Here is an 18,113-nt window from a genome sequence, read left to right as displayed (position 1 = left end):
TACAATACATAATATGTCCAGACAGATTTTAAAAGCTCAAAGAATCAAACAGAGCAACTTTGCTTTGGCCTTTCTGTTATCTATTGAAAGTCTTGCTCTCTCTCACTCTCTCACAGCCCAAATGAAAAGCAGACCTTTCTCATAGCAAATACACTTTTCTTTTAAATAGTGTCTGACATCTCTGTGCTTCCTCTGACCTAATTTTTAGACACCTCCCTGATACTGAAAACTAGCACAGAGTTTCCAACGGGTCAATCACCTGTCAGGGCAGATAATGCTGAAAATCGTCTGATTCTGGTTGACCATCAATTTCTTTCCGCATCTGCAGTGATTTCTGATCTAGAGTCCAGTACAGCGTTAGTATCCCAATGCTAAAAAGTAAATCTCCTTATGCACTATCCAGTCCGAACCACCATCCTCCTTTTTCTGCTCCTAACCAATAACAGGCTTCAGACTCACAATGCATATGCACAAAGGAATAACTGTTTATAATTGAACTTCTAAACTAGTTTGGGTTTAGTGTTAATGTCAGAAGTCAAAATTTAGTTAGGGTTAGAGGTCAGGTCATGACAGGAAAATATTTTGGCCTATTTAGAGGCTGAAAATGCTGTCTGCTGTCGGATGCTTCTTGTCCTTGCAGCCACCTTCATTTTGTTGTGCTACCACCTCAGGATTTGGTGTTTATCGTCACAAAAACAGTTAACACTTGGATCACGCAGGCCTCAAACTAGAGCAGACAGTTTTATACCCGTATGACATTAAAGGTTAACTTTGCCTTTGGCCTTAAAATAAAAATAGTATTATCGCTTCCTTAATTTAATCCCATGCCAAAATTTCATTGACTCTGTAGTTTATGCACATAGAGGTCTCAAAGTGGTTCCTTGATGTCCTGCTTGTGTGTGGCTTGCATTTTAATTACATAAGAGATTAAGGTAATTGCATGTTTTATTCCCAAAGGACTGTCATACTCAAAGCGACTGATCTATTACAGTATTTCTGAAGTGTTTGCTAATGCCAGTTTGCATGTAGGTCAGCACATATTTATCAGGATTAAATATCAACGAGACTGGTTCGTTAGTGTGTGGCTTTATGAGGCTGCCACTGGTTCCCCTTCTTTCTAGATTGTGAGAACACCAGTGGCCCTCTAAGCTGAGTTGTGCTGTGCTGAGCTCGAAGGAGCCATTAAGGAGGAAACAGGAGCCTTTATTACTCTGTCTACTGTACACCTGGCTTCTATAACAAGCCTCTCCACACAGTTGGTGTGTGAGTGTTTCCTCATGGCTGTTGCTGTCTTGGCTTGTTGTTTTGATACTTCTGGCCATGACAAACGTTCGGCTCAAACTTGTCTCTGTAGTTCTTTGTGTTTCAGTTCAAGTCTTTCTTCACAAACATTTATTTTAGTAAATCCCTCATTTGCACCTTTCGAAGTTTAAGGGAGTCAGCCTCAGATCCTTTCTTGGAAGTTCAGTCTGTCTCAGATGCTGATGTTGCCTCTAAGGAGCCAAGTAACATTTTGAAAATGATTCTGACGTCAACAGACATTTCGCTGTTCAGTGTGAGTGACCTTTCTATTTCTCTGTGTATATTGGTATAAATCCAAGATGTATCAGCACAAAGGGAGCAGCAACCCACTTCCTCTCCGACCTTTGAAATCAACCTTTTGATTTCATCAGCCCAATCCTTCACATCCACATACACACACCCTTTCTGGATAACACCAACCAGCCTTGGGTGATCCAGACAGGAATCAGCAACACGTTGACCTGCACGGGGCTGGGCTGGGCCCCTCTGGGACTGTTTGACTATCAGCACCTTTGCAGACGCTCCTTTTTTACATGCTGACATCCATCCTGCCAGGAACAGATGCAGGGTGGTGTGAGAGGAGCCTGGTTAAAGCCAAAAAAAACATAACAAAACATGATAGTTGTGCACTTTAGATAAAATTTGTTAAGGACTTTCAAGTTAATGGAAGATTTCAAACATTCTCATTCTAATGGATAAAATCAAGCATGGTATTACATACTTTAAGGTCAATACTTTTAGGCTTCTTCTTCTTTTACATGGGTAGATGTTTTTTCTACTTTTTTCTCCCACCTATTTTTTTCACCAGAGTAAAGGAATAAATAAAATTAACACATCTCTAGAGTTTGAGTTTGATGAGTTTGGACAAAGAAATGTTTTTCAAAAATAAAAATTATCTTTAGTACATTTTGAGCCAAATGTTGAACAAGCTCATCTCATATCAACAATGGCATTACAAGGTGGACAAAGATTGCTAGTACGTTTTCATGTAAAAATGGTTTGTTAGTTGTTTTTTTTTATTAGCATCTATCAAAATGTTGTTAGCCTGTTTTTTTTCTGCATTTATTTTCCCAGAAATATCCCAAAGCGTAATGCTGCTCAGTTTTGTGCAAGCATGAAGAAGGACCATATTAGTGTACCCTTGTTTCTTGTTTTTGACTATGCACTGGAAAAAGTGGCAGAGATTTGTCCAAACGAACCAAACATTACCTGTCACATTTCCTGACCCCAAAGCTCACAAACCCATGTTATACCGATTCAATTCTATAAGGTTGCTTGCATGTTCAGGCAATTGATCCTGTTGTCCTCAAACAAATGAAATGGAGGTACGAAATGGTGAAGGGGCAAGTTGACCTGATGTCACATTAGCATAGTAACGCAGTGCTTTGGTTGGTTGGTTCTCTTAGCAGCGTTTGACTAACAGCTATGCTATCCAAAATATTGTTTAAAATCATTTATTCATTCTGTGTTATTATTTAGCTAATAGGACAATCATGCTTATTAGATCTGTAGTCACAAAGGAACATGCTGTTTTAAGCCACTGCTGTGACGGCCATGAACACTCCATCCAGTCCAAAAGAGCGAAGACGGAAACAGATGAGATGTTTAAAACAGGTTTTATTTCCCCTAAATCCTAAAAATAAAAATTAAATTAGACAATGTTCTTAAAATATGTCATAACTGTGAGCCGTGCAGCGTGCACACTGTATGTTGTAAAGGAATGTAAAGCCAGCGTGACGTTAGGCGCTTTATTTTGGTGGAGCACTTATAGTTGAAATCTTTAGTGTATTGTGCTGACAGTCCGCTCTGTAAGTACAGACATTACTCTGTTATCTTTCTAATCCCAGCTGTTATAACTATCAAGACTTTTGTGGTCAAAATACCTCCACAAATATTTGATTCGGATTCAGATATTTGATTCAGGTGAATATCAACAAGTGAATGGTTGAATAATAACATGGTGTAAATGACTGAGTGATTCTGAGCTGTTAAAGAAATGTAGGCATGCCTCTTCATGGCCCTTCTAGTTGTGTTTTGTTTGCTTGTGAAATGCTCTCTCTCTGTGGGTTGCATTTTATTTGGTAAAGGCAATGCTTTGGACGGCTGTGTTTTTGGTACCCAATTGATTTGGTAGCCCTTTGCAGCCTGCTTTAAAACTTTAGCAGATTACTGTGTGACGGATACTAAGTTGGCATGAGTGTTACTTTGCGGTCCATACTGCAGATGGGTTTCTATAAAGTGAAGAGGGGAAGCTTTAATGCAGTGTGTGCATGTTATTTTTCATTGAGACATAACTCAGTCATATTCAATAAATTACAATATGTGTTCCAATGAGGACTGTTTGTGATATTAGTATTTTTTGAAAATAACAACCTTTTAAGCATTTATAAAACATACCTTTCCAAAAGTCCACATTTTTGTGTTTAATAAGTTTTTTATTGATCTGATGTAATATTCTAAGCTTAAATATCCTATTTTCATTAGCTGTAAGCAGACAATCCTTATAATTAACATAAATACAGGCTGGAAAACATCAGTTTGTGTGCAATTAATCTATATACTGTGTTTCACTTAATGAGCCAAGTTACTAAAATAAATGAACATTTCAACAATATTCTAATTTATTGAATGGGTCTGTAGATGCATGGATGTGTTTGTTCCATGTGGATGCTGTATTTGTTCAGTCAATCAGCATTCAATCAATGATGAATCAAGCCACTGAGACAGTTTTTGACTGGTCCTTTCTATGTTAATGGTTGGTAAATTCCACCTGTCAGTATGTTGTGAGATAATCAATGCATTTTGACTTGGTCAGGACAAACATTGATCAAGCTTTGACTGCAGAGGATTATTCCCATATTCCCTGTCTGGTCCCTTAGGGTGGAACAGGACGGAAATTTGGTTTGAAAATGCTATTTTGGGCTTTAGGTGCTGGTGAGTCACAGAGCAGAACTGTGTTTGTTAAGACCTCCCCCATCCCCTTTGGGAATGGAAAACGCACCAGCCTTGATTGTTGTTCACAGGGTCCAGTTGGTTTTTTTCTGTTGCACAGCTAAAAGCCACCATTGAGAACTGCCACAGTAGCGTTCAGTAAGGCTTCAGTAGTTTCTGGGACAGTTGGGCACTCATCTCCAACGGCAGGTTTGTAAACCTCCTTGTTTTCATCATTGCCTGTGTGTATCTGTGCGTGCTGTCCTAATTGCCAATCTGTAGCTGTTTACAGGGATGCTCGAGGTTACAGAGCTGACTGCTGCCAAAGAGGGGCTCATTTCTCTCCACCATCCCTCTAAAACATCCAGTTACATTAGCTGTGGTAATGAGGAAGGGACCACAGGACTGTATTCAAATTTTAATAATTCTCTGTCATGTCCTGATGACATTGTGTTTTTACTGTAGACTCTGACTGTCCTCCTGTGACTCTTATTTAATGTGTTCCTGGCTACTGATTGTGAAGCCTTCAGTCATGTAGTGGAAAAAAGGTAATTGAATGTGTCATATCTCACCCTCAGCTTTTCTTATGACTAGTCACCAAGGACACTGGGGAATACAGGATGCACATGTTTGTGCTTTTCAGGAAGATTTCTGATTTATACGTTTACTAAACAAGTGCACTTTTAGCAGATTTGCTCAACTGGAGGGAGTTTGCTTTTTAGAGGATACCCTGACCTATCTCCTATATTAGCAGTATAAATCAGCTTTGTTGCCACAGCAATGACCTCTTTTGTTTTCGATGGAACACTGAAGCATGTTTAGGAGAGAGCTGATTTATGTTAAGACTGCCCAAGAATTACTAGTCTCACATTAACTCGCTAGTTACTTTTCTGTTAGTTCTTTTCCATTCTTAACATGATTTAATTAATTGATTGAGTGATTGATTTTTGAAAAGCTCTGATTGGCCTGTACAAAATTTAGCACATTCCAGTTTCTGTCCAGGAACCAAACATAACAAGAAAATATTTTATCTACTTTTTGGAAAAATTTAAAAATGGACAGTCATAAGAATAAACTTTTTTTTTTTTTTTTTTAATAGCCAAAAGGTACCTAGCTATCATTCTTTATGTGACTAAATCTATTAACATAGTAAAAACCTGATTACTCATTCACAGAACATTTCATCAGTCAAAAACAATTTTCCTTTTGCACAACTGATATTTGAGGACTTAACAAGCCTTTTTGTGGTGCTTTTTTATCATTTATTTTATAGTACGAGCAATTACCTCTTCACTTAGTCCCAACTTTCCTCACTACAGAGTGTTGCTGTGAGTGTGACCATATAGCAGTAATGTATGGTGCATTCACTGATTGGCCAAATACTGATCGAGGCTGGTTAGACATAAAATCTTTTATTCTTGGTCGGTGATTCTAATTGTTTGTATGTACAGGAAGTTCTAGCGGATGGGCATAATGAAGCTTCCCTCGTAAACTCATTATTGATGCATGTTTCCTCTTGTCATCTCTCAGTCTCTCATTTTATCCATTATTTATTCAGTTCCTCACATTTCTTTGTATTATTTTTCAGTTCCTGAACTTTTTACAGCCATCTGCTGCACCCTCATCCTCTTCCTAAGCTCTTAGCTTCTTTTCTTATCCTCCTAGAATATCACATAGTACTTATCTGTAAGAGCTTCTGAAACCTCCCCACTTACTGTGGGAGACATGTCACTGTGCCCACTGTGCCTACTGACCTGAATTAGGGCACGGAGGACAGACCTAACAAGATATTCTACCACCCCTTGTTTGCTCCCTGGAAGCAGTGATACAGGAGAAGCTTCAGGTGCCACTGATCCTTAAACAACCCAATAAATATGGATCTGAAATGGATCTGCAGACAAAAAGAAGAGGGCAGAGGAGAAATAAGTGAATATACATTTATAATGTGCTGCCACACAGTGGATAATTGAACAGCTGTTGATCCCTGTGTAGATGTGCGTATGTGCTCAGAAATCCTGTAGTGAACTGACAGTTGAAGCTTTGTTAGTTTATGGAGAAAATAAGCCTCTTTGTAGAAATTTAATCCGGCAACAATCCTGTTTTCATATATTGTGGACACCAATATTCCACATCAATATTTCCACTGCAGGTGTTTTTTGTAATTTTCGTGTTTGTAATTGATCCTCTTAAAGTGATGCTTCACCCACTGTGGGATAAGTTCATATATGGTACTGTTTTAATTGTTTAGTGTAGACTTTGGCCTGCACATACAGCCGCCATAATTGTTGATGTGTGCAAGATGCGTGCAAAAGCCCTAAAATACATTTTCAATATGGAGGTTTGGTGACACCAACACTCAACTGCAGTTCTCCAATATTGAGGTCTATAAATGTTTTTTGTTTTTTTTTACCCTTACCACCAATGTTCATTGTGACCAGATAAACTTGGGTCCTTGTTAGACTCTTTCAGTTGATACTTTCAGGGCAAAATACGTTCAGTATCTTGCTTGACAATAAATCACCATGTGAACCATGTAAGTCCTTCTGAAAAGAGCCTTTTTAAAATTTATAGTTTGCAAAGATCTGCATTGTCTAAGGAAAACACTGAGACTGTGTTTTTTAGTGCTAGCCACAGTAACCATGTTAATCTGTAATATACTGTAAAATGCAAAATAAAGTTTAAAATGCCAGCTGTGGCTCCTGTCTTAAACTCACTGCTTGATGTTGCCTGTGCCCCTAATATAAACATTAAATGATCACTGACAACAGGAAGAACTTAGGGGAATAAATGAATTATAGCTGTTAAAGAGAAATTGGCATGTCAAAGTTTTGTAAAAAACAAAGACTGGAAATCAGCAGCCAAAAAACTAGACTGCATCATTTCTGGTTTGGATTCATGAACCAGTCACTTAAAGATTAAATCGATTTGTTTTTTTCTAAAACCTGCCAGCTTATGTGTTTTCTATATTAATCCATGTGTTTTTGTTTCTTATTGTCTCTGTGGTTTTACATAAACAGGATATGCTCTTGTATTTGAAATTGTCTGTGGATTGCTGTGTTTCTGTTGTTTAACTGTGGGGTGAAAGCAGAAGTATATCAAGGTCAGCACTCATTACTGTCTCCTGCTGCATGGGGAGGAAAAAGACGAGGGCAGGCGAAATGAGGAGGAGGAAGATTAGAGGGGGGGGGGGGGGGGGGGGGGGGGGAGCAGTAGTGGATGAAATGGGGTTAAGATGATGGTGTTATGGGCCCCAGTGGTGGTGCAGGGGTAAAGTACGCAACCCATGTACGAAGGCTACAGTCCTCGATGCAGCCATGAGGGGTCCCACCCCATCAACCTTTCCTCCATGTCCTTCCCTCTCTCTCTCCACTCCATTTCCTGTCAGTCCGCTTGCAAAATAAAGGCCACTAGTGCCACAAAATCAAAAAAAGAGAAATCAGTGTTGGGTAATTTCTCTATTGCTTTGTTTTTTCTATTGTTTAGGGAAGCAGAGTGTATTGCTTCATTATTCTAGTGTCCTCATCACAGACATGGGGTCTGTTATCAGAGCACTGCTGTCAGCTCTTCCTCACCAGGGCTCGGAGACCCGATTGACTGGTTGTCTGAGCGGGGAGACTCTGCTGACACAAAGTAATCTGTCTCCGTCACCCAGACATCACTGGGACGAGAGGACTGTACTCAGGGGATGATGGGTGATAAATGATTGTGAGAGGACAGGGAGGGATCCGCCTCAGGGCTGATGGTGATTGACGGGTAGCTGCGTTTGTGGATTTTGTATTTGCACATGTTTGAAGGCAGATAAGAGGGAGGGAGCGAATCTTTTCCTTTAAATCAACATCTACAAATTAGGGATTCATTTTATTTTCATGAATTTTGTTACATTATCCATTCCAAGTCTTATTTTCTACCAAACATGTTAATTTTAGATAGAGCTGCACAATATGTTAAATTGCAGTCATCGTTGCAATATGGGTGATATCACACAGGACTGCTCGGATGCAATATTTGGTGGGCTATAATATTTCAAGGTACCATGCATGCTAATTATAAATGCCAGTATGTCTGGCAAGATTTTACAGCCCTCAAATCTCACATTCAATAAATATGTTTAGTATTAGAGATGCTAAAGCTCAGGAGTATTCTGGACAATAAAATGAAGGCAAAGTAAGAGAGTTAGGAATAAGCAGGTTAGTAGTAATCTGATGAAATAGTCTCCCTCTTCCCAACATCCAACAGCGGAGGCCCACTCCCTATCGACTGCACATGCATACAAGCAACAGAAAACCTGTTCAAGGTGAAACTGAAAGATAGGTTGTCTTTTTTTTTTATGTGGTGGTTGTGCACCGCCCCACCCATTTTTAATGCTGCCCTGGAAAACTGCCCGTAGGACCTGTCAAAAACTGCCACTAAAACTGCCATTAGTCGTTAGGTTAAGCTTGTAATGATGATTATTGTGTATAAGTGTAGTGCTCTATTAATAAGGACAGATTGAGCCATAAAAACACAGAGGCTACAGTGCGTCTGACTGAAATACCTGAAAGTGTTTAAATATTTCTGCCACTCAGGTGCAATGCAGACACTCAGTGGGCATTTAGAAAAGATGCCTTAATGCAAAGGTTCAGGTTACAGCTTAAAATATTCCCGCTGACGGCTCCCAGGGTGCTGAGTCATACTGCGTGTAAAGAGACTGGTAAAACAGGAGATTATCAGTACGTTTGTGGCTGTGAACAGAAAAAAGACTGTGATTAGATCTGTTTTATGTTTTTTTTAAACAAAAATTCTCATAACGTCCCCGTTTTCAGCATAATCATTTTAGGATCGCTCCTGTGTCTGACTTGTAAAGCCTGCTTAGTTCTTCAAGTGTTGTATGAGCTGTTGCGTGTCGTGGACAAAGTCCAGGGATTACGGGGCTCCTCTGTGACACGCAGTCTTGTCACTTGGGGCCCCAGGAGGAGGAGGAACCAGGATCAAGTTTAACAGGTGAGCCAGACAGGTGCAGCTTCAGGAACACTGCTGGGAACCGGCAGGTAAATGCGCGTGTTTGGCTGTAATGCAGAGCTGAGCTTTGAAGGACTTCACAGGGCGTGTCCCTGACAAATACTGGTCTCAGTCGTGCACGCGCATGTTGTTAAAACTGGGAGGGTAGGATTTATTGTGATACTGGCTGGGCAGACTTTCGCATGCACTTGTTCTTTGGACTTTGCATATAAGACTCAAAGAATTGAGACAAGGTACTGCTACTGAACATGGGTTCTTTTTTGATCAATTTTAACCATTCAGATGTTGTAGTGAAGGTTTTAGTTGAGCTGTGCTGCTTTGTTTTTATCTTTGTGTGATTTAAAAAGCTCGAGAATCAGCTTCTTCCTCTCTGCTGCGTCATCAAGTTGCTGCTTGACTTGAGGGCCAGGTTGGGCTCTCAGGTAACCATGGCTACACCATGTTTCCATAGGTAACAGCTCGTATGCCTCCGTCTTCCAAGGCTGTTTGTTTTTCCCAGGAGAGACCACAACCAGCCTTGGGTCAGGGAGTTCTTCACGAGTCACTCATTTAGCGGTCGGACATTTTTTGTCCTTTTCATCACAGGTTGAGCATTTCCTGTGTCTTGCCTCTCGCGTCATCTCTGATTATCCCGCTGATTTGGCAAGCCTCTTTGTGGAAAATGTTTTTCCCCTCATGCTTGTGTATAACACAGAGCCTGGAGGGCTGCTTTTATTCCACTGTGGTGCAGAGGTGCAGGGAAAGCCTGCAGTCTGCCACACGGGGCAGGAAGCATAACAGGACTCATTATGGCCTGAATTTTCTCTTCTTTCACTGCCAGGAGCACAGCTTTAAATCACCAAATTAGATGTGCAAGACTCTTGTAAGTTTAATTTTTGGATAAAATGTATTTGAGTAAAAATTGCTGACATCTTTTCACTGGGGTAAATTCAAATCTGTAGAAAAAACCTACCAAAATCCCCCTAGAATTTAGACGGAATACAAAGTCTATTGTTTTTCTGCCTTTGAAGCTAATAACTTGCAGATTCACAGATTTTGTGGAAACCCTAATTTTTAATGTGTTTCAACCAATAAGGTTTTTTTCAGTTAACTTAAATTCTTAATGCCATAATCATTATAAAACAAAAAGCACTGAACTTCTGCCATTCTAAATGCACCAGTAAACACTGCTCTCAAATTTCATCCTAGGCAAATTTATTGACACCTCTGTTAAAGAAGTGTAAGATAATCCTTTAAATAAATGAATCCTTTATTGCGTCTCTCACAATGCAGGGAATTCCAACCTACAAATTGGTTAAATTTATTCAGTTGGGGGGAGAGAAATCACAGCTGCCGCAGTTGTTGCTACCAGTTGATGCTATTATTACCCCCCCCTGGTCTTCTTGTACATTTCACATTTTATAAGGTTAGAGTATGATGATAAAGCCCACCAGATTTTATTATAAATCTCCTGGTGTTTCAAAAGATTCATGATGCTATGCACTCTAACAAGGTTCCCAGGACATCAAGAACAAAAACGGATCCAGAGCATTAGAGGCCATTAACCATACTTTACAGGTACTTTTCCACATATTGGTCCTTTGTTTTCCACCATACCTACTTGGAGTATTTCTTGCCAAAAAGCTGAAAGCTCATAGTTCAGGTTAAAAGTATCTAACTTGGTCTACTTCTGTGATGGTAGGACAGAAAAACCTTGGGCTGTTATAGAGATAATGCTCTTTGCTGCAGTTCTTCAACAGTGACCATTGGAGATTTTCTTTTTTACCTCCTTTTCCATCCTCCTTACACTACATGGTGGCGGGATAAATATGTGCAAGCCTTGTTTTTCACTCTTGCAGTTATTTTAAATGTTTAAATTATTGCTCTGTCTATAGATTTGGGCTGGTTTAAGCTGTTTTCATGTAGCTACGTCCTGACATATGAAGATCAAGAGACATTTGTCTTGCCTGAATGACATGCTTGCTTGTCTTGTAGGATATATTCTCTCCTCTTGATGCCCCACTTTTGGTTCTGTGGTGTAAAGGACCAATTCTGGGTCTTTACATCTGTTGAAGATAGAGATGCAGTGATCAGGTTTTTAATTTTCATTGATGACACAGATTTCCGGTTTCGATGATGTCTGAAGGCCTTATAAATATAAGTCCATGGAGACCTCTTTCTCAGCTAGTTCAAGTTTGCCATTTGCTATCTTTTGCTATTTGCTATTTCTGTTTAATTTAGCCTAGACAAAGGTGATGAAGGTCAGGCTTGTTTAAAGTTTCATACATTGTTTAAATGGAAGGCAACATTGTCTTTTCTTTGTCTTCACAACAAAACTTTGCTGTGGAGAATACAGATACAAGCACATTAATTTAGGCTTTATTTTGACCCTAAATGGAAAAGTGTTGTAGGCTCTTTGAATAAGGTAGTAGTTTTAAACCCAACAGAAAATGAAGGGAATGCAAGATTATCCATATTTATACATCAAGGCAATTGTCTCTGACCTCTGTCTGATTTTCTTTAAAGTGTATCCAATGGCATGATGCTTTTTTATGCATTTACAGAATAAAGTAATACGTGTGAGTTTTAAGTTTTGATGCATTTAATGAACAGAAAAAATTATATATATATATATAGAGAGAGAGAGAAATATACCTCTCTGTCTGTCTGTCTGTCTGTCTGTCTGTCTGTCTGATCTTGCTGCAAGGCAACAGGGCTACAAACTGCGCCACCGTGCTCAATTCCCAGCCGGGGGTCTTTCTGCATGGAGTTTGCAAGTTCTCCCTGTGCATGCGTGGTTTCTCACTGGGTACTCCAGCTTCCTCCCACAGTCCAAAGACATGCCTGTTAGGTTAATTGGTCACTGTAAATTGCTCTTAGGTGTATGAATGAGTGTGTGCGTGGTTGTTTGTGTGTTGCCCTGCGATGGACTGGGGACCTGTCCAGGGTGTACCCCGCCTCTCGCCCATAGACTGCTGGAGATAGGCACCAGCTTCCCCGCGACCCACGGTAGAAACGGTAGCTGTAGCAAATGACTGACTGACTATATATATATATACAGTATAGACCAAAAGTTTGGACACACCTTCTCATTCAAAGAGTTGTCTTTATTTTCATGACTATGAATATTGTAGCTTCACACTGAAGGCATCAAAACTATGAATTAACACATGAATTAACACATGTGGAATTATATACTGAACAAAAAAGTGTGAAACAACTGAAAATATGTCTTATATTCTAGGTTCTTCAAAGTAGCCACCTTTTGCTTTGATTACTGCTCTGCACACTCTTGGCATTCTGTTGATGAGCTTCAAGAGGTAGTCACCTGAAATGGTTTTCACTTCACAGGTGTGCCCTGCCAGGTTTAATAAGTGGGATTTCAAGCCTTATAAATGGGGTTGGGACCATCAGTTGTGTTGTGCAGAAGGTGGATACAGTACACAGCTGATAGTCCTACTGAATAGACTGTTAGAATTTGTATTATGGCAAGAAAAAAGCAGCTAAGTAAAGAAAAACGAGTGGCCATCATTACTTTAAGAAATGAAGGTCAGTCAGTCCGAACAATTGGGAAAACTTTGAAAGTGTCCCCAAGTCCAAAAACCATCAAGTTCTACAAAGAAACTGGCTCACATGAGGACTGCCCCAGGAAAGGAAGACCAAGAGTCACCTCTGCTGCGGACGATAAGTTCATCCGAGTCACCAGCCTCAGAAATCGCAGGTTAACAGCAGCTCAGATTAGAGAACAGGTCAATGCCACACAGAGTTCTAGCAGCAGACACATCTCTAGAACAACTGTTAAGAGGAGACTGTGTGAATCAGGCCTTCATGGTAAAATAGCTGCTAGGAAACCACTGCTGAGGACAGGCAACAAGCAGAAGAGACTTGTTTGGGCTAAAGAACACAAGGAATGGACATTAGACCAGTGGAAATCTGTGCTTTGGTCTGATGAGTCCAAGTTTGAGATCTTTGGTTCCAACCACCGTGTCTTTGTGTGGTGCAGAAGAGGTGAACAGATGGACTCTACATGCCTGGTTCCCACCGTGAAGCATGGAGGAGGAGGTGTGATGGTGTGGGGGTGCTTTGCTGGTGACACTGTTGGGGATTTATTCAAAATTGAAGGCATACTGAACCAGCATGGCTACCACAGCATCTTGCAGCGGCATGCTATTCCATCCGGTTTGCGTTTAGTTGGACCATCAATTATTTTTCAACAGGACAATGATCCCAAACACACCTCCAGGCTGTGTAAGGGCTATTTGACCAAGAAGGAGAGTGATGGGGTGCTGCGCCAGATGACCTGGCCTCCTCAGTCACCGGACCTGAACCCAATCGAGATGGTTTGGGGTGAACTGGACCGCAGAGTGAAGGCAAAAGGGCCAACAAGTGCTAAGCATCTCTGGGAACTCCTTCAAGACTGTTGGAAAACCATTTCAGGTGACCTCTTGAAGCTCATCAACAGAATGCCAAGAGTGTGCGGAGCAGTAATCAAAGCAAAAGGTGGATACTTTGAAGAACCTAGAATATAAGACATATTTTCAGTTGTTTCACACTTTTTTGTTCAGTATATAATTCCACATGTGTTAATTCATAGTTTTGATGCCTTCAGTGTGAAGCTACAATATTCATAGTCATGAAAATAAAGAAAACTCTTTGAATGAGAAGGTGTGTCCAAACTTTTGGTCTGTACTGTATATATAGTATAATTATATATGTATATATAATTTTAGTAATTATATAATTTTTATTAAGGCTCATTTAACACTAGGTTCTTAAAGTTCATAAAAGCTGATATATGCAAATAAAATAAAAAACAATGCACTTTACCTTTGCCCCAGAGTGGAGATCAGTTGGATGGAATGGTTTTCATCTTTGTTTTTACATGTTGCCATATTTCTGTTTGGTTTCTGCATGCCACACATAGATATATACACACACAATCTATTTCCAGAAAATGTTCAGAGCAGATCGGTGGTAATGAGTTCAGGCCACAAAGAGAAGCCCACAGCACTTCTCTGCAGGATTGATGCTCTCAGGCTGCCCTTCTCGGTTTCTGATCTTAGGGTGACCTCCTAAAACACACTGCCATAAAGGTCATTCACTAACAGCACTGTCTCTGCACACTGTGGCAGGATCATGGTGGGATATATGTGTTTTTCAGTGGAATCTTGTTAGGAGTGATCGATATCTAATATTGTGGGGTATTTGTCTCCTCTCTGCAGACCTGACGGCCTCCTCCCTGCAGTATTCGTGTGGATCAGTGGACTATTTGTGTTCTCCACGGCTGGCAAAGAAAGGCCCAACCACCAGACCATGTCACGACAAGCCCGCTATCAAGCCGCGGCCTCAGACCTCCACCTTATCCAGACCGCCAACTGCTCAGAAACCTCAAGGTAAAATCCCATGACACAGTGTGGCCCCTGTTGTTGTAATTGAATGGTGCCTGCAGGATCAGACTCCTGTTATTAACCTGTCATTGCTTCTGCTCTGACAAACCTCTTTTCTCTGTGCGGCCTCACTCTGCCAATCACGCTGTTTAGTAGGTCACTGCTGCAGGAGCAGCTGGTGGAAAAGGAGGCCAGCTGTTCCCAAGTGTTTGTGATTTGGTTTCATTTGAAGAATGAAAAATATGAACAACATGCGCTATGTTTAGAGAGTTTCTGAGGAGCAATACTGGGACACCACACCGTAGACTTGTCCCCGATTTTCGAATGGCTACTTATGCCGAGAGACGGGATGGAATAAATCCCTGTTAGATGTAGATGTCTGGTTGTCAAAATGGTGACAACAGCCTCTTGGGAAGATTAATATATAATAACTGGCCATTCCGGTGTATTTGAGGGTCCATTTTATTCAACTAGATTTAAAGAATCTACGTACTGATAATGTTTATTTGAAATAAAGATTTTATCTTCCATCTTTCAAAGAGCTCGGCATGATTTATGGACAGTACCTAAATACTAGATTAGCCTAACACTTTGTTTATTTTTATGCTTTGTTTTTTTTCCACTTTTAACCATTAAAAAACTAAAATCAATTTCAGAGTTTTATGAAAAAGAAGCAAGTATTTTTATAAGTAAGAACTAGAACTGGAACAGATATAAGACTGTTTCTGATCAATATTTTACTCCCATAATTTTTATGCACATGTTTGATAATATTCCATATATAAAAAACAAAATTGTGTATTTTCGTGGCATATCATTGGTTCCAGATGGTCACTGCTCGTGTTTGAGGTTTGAAATCTAAAGTGGCTGCCAAAAGAGCTAAGATTTGCAAATTAGGTGATTTTGTCGTGTAAATAGGTGCACAGTAAAATACAAAAAAGTCCGATTTGGTATAAAAATACCCATGAAGAATGGCTGTTGAGCAACTAAGGTTACAATAATACATGTATTTTATCACTGTGTTTGGATATTCATACTTACATTTACACAGCTCTGTAATCTGCATGGATCAAGAGGAAATTAAGTCTTTTTTTGTCAACAGTGATTAGGTGTGGTATGAGGAATGAGATTCTCTACGTATGATAACCTTGTGTAGAAATACCAGTTAGGACAAAATTGTCAATAAAAATGTATAAGTAAACATATTGTGAAAATATGATACATTCTTGCTATTCTGCTAATTATAAAATATCCCTGGGAATATAAAAAGTGTGATATTTGATGCCTGCTGTCAACAGCTTAACACACATGCTGGTTGAAGCTTTCTAACTGCTGTTTTAAGATAGTTTTACATTAATAGTGGTGGGTTGTCCTTTGGTTTCCACACCACTACTTTCTTTGTTATCCGTTACAAGAAAAATTTCCATAAAGCAAAAAAGTTGTCTATTTTGTAATTGAGGAAAAATGTATTAGCCTTCTTTCTGCCAACTGACCACCAGGGTGCAGCAACAAGTGGGGAAGGGGACACGTTGCATTACTCAGGTCACGCATTGTCTGGTACCTCATTTAAAAGACATATTTAATTTTAGCAAGGCAATTTGTTTGAAAGCAAGAAATGCAGTCACAGCTGTTCATGCTAACAATTCCTTTTGTTCATGTTTCATGGTCTGATAAAACACTTCAACATATACAAATAATTACCTGCTCTTTTCAAGATATTACATACAGCCAGGTTATCTGGTATGGATTTCCATTGCAGAATTTTGTGGAAAACCAATTTTTAAAAAGCACACTGAGGAAAACAGGTGCTAATTCTGCTTTGTGTGTATTTTGGTTGATAAAATTGCAGGAGGCACAGTGGCATTAGTGAAAACCTTTAAAAGAAGGCTTTTATGCCAATCATTTGAATAAAGATTTTTAAAAAAGCAAGAAAAATAAAAACACATATACCTCATTTAAAGAACTCTCACCTGTTGCCTCATGCCTTACATGATGTGACAGGGAACCAGTTCACCTGGTACCTTGTTTTTAAAGGACATATTTTATCTTGAAGAAATAATTTTAAAACAAAATAGTGAAACAAATACAAAAATTAAGTATGACATGTTGTCTTAGAGGGTACATCGAAAGTGATTGGTTTTACATAAAGGTCTGGCTAATAGATTTAAAGGTTTGTTATACAGGAAAGCAGTCCACGAGTTCACAAGTTCTGGACCTATACAGAACATAGAATGCATTAACATAGTAAAAGGTTTTGGGTTCATTATTGTTACTTCTAAAAAGGGGAAACATGTAGCTTAGTTGAGTGTGCTCTTCACAAACTACAGAACAACAAAACTGCAGGAAAAGCTGCCACTGTGCAGTTTGTCACCAACGTACCACCTGGCCGGAAGATAAAAATAGTGATTGCTCTTCCGTTTCATGAACGGAAAACTGGGATTGGAGCTCTTTCCTGGGATGAAATTGGAAACAAATTTTGGAAACAGTGTCCGCACATCTGCCTGGGAGTGAGTATAGGTTTGGCAGGAAGGACGGGCATTTCTTTTAGATCCAAAATAAGGTTGAGAGCCACTCCCCTAAAGGAAATCTATATTTAAATATCTTCCATATAGTTTGGGAATTATTCTGTTATTTGTTTCTCATAGAAAACAACAATTACTTTAAGGTTTGTTGAGGGTCCACCTCTTCATGAAGGTTTATTATACTCTGATAGTTCTAGATGACTGCACAGAGACAGACCAACAGAATTAAAAAGGGAAAACCCAATTATTGGATTAACAATACATTCATTTAGCTTTTGCTTTCTCATGATGCATAATTGTTTCTCATTATTAAAAGATAAATTACAAAGAACAGTCTTCATATCAGGAGGGAAATAAACCTTATGAAGATGAACCACCTGCACCATTAAAGTGATTTAATATAAAACTAAATCTGTTATGATTAGTTCTATGATAGCTTCTTTACTCCTGTTTAACGCAGTATGCATTTTGTTAACCTGGCAGGATGATTGTTCTTGATACAAAACACTCTTTTCCATTTGTGGCTTACCCAAAGGGAAATAAAAACACACATGGCTGATAGGGAGGGACCAATTCTGGAGTTAAAAAGACGATCTCCTAGCACAATATTGGCAGGTCTCGTTCTGGGGATTATGTTTACTCTGCAGCTACTCTGCAGGTTTTTATTGTCAGAGTACATTTGTCATAGTAAAAAAAAATACACAGCTGGTTAGCATCTTTAACAGAGCGTCTGTGTGGATGTTTCACTGCATGTGGGAAGTGAAGTTGTGTGTCGGCCTTTATCAGACTGTGAAACACACACAGAGAGGAAGTGCTCACTTTGAACAACTGTGACTATAAACTATATTTCCTGCTTTCAAACTAATTGATTTCCTAAAGTCAAATATATACAAATATAAAGACAATGAGAAAAAAAAAGTATGTCAGCGGTGTCCATGCATGCATGAAACCAGTCTGTTTTCGAGACAGCGCTGTCATTTGTTTCTGCCTGGAA

At 39.4% G+C, this 18,113-nt stretch overlaps 1 protein-coding gene across 2 annotated transcripts in view; it reads left to right on the top strand.

Annotated features, from left to right (window-relative positions):
• fgd (faciogenital dysplasia) overlaps nucleotides 1-18,113 on the top strand; it is a 77,942-nt gene that overhangs the window by 33,828 nt on the left and 26,001 nt on the right. For both annotated transcript variants that reach the window (XM_047371481.1, XM_047371473.1), the window contains exon 2: nucleotides 14,433-14,603. In XM_047371481.1, the coding sequence (XP_047227437.1) occupies nucleotides 14,433-14,603 (171 nt within the window). The remainder of the gene's footprint in view (nucleotides 1-14,432; nucleotides 14,604-18,113) is intronic.

Source organism: Girardinichthys multiradiatus, chromosome 1 (genome assembly GCF_021462225.1).
Source record: "Girardinichthys multiradiatus isolate DD_20200921_A chromosome 1, DD_fGirMul_XY1, whole genome shotgun sequence".
Lineage (NCBI taxonomy): Eukaryota > Metazoa > Chordata > Actinopteri > Cyprinodontiformes > Goodeidae > Girardinichthys > Girardinichthys multiradiatus.
This window is presented reverse-complemented; position numbering and strand designations above follow the sequence as displayed.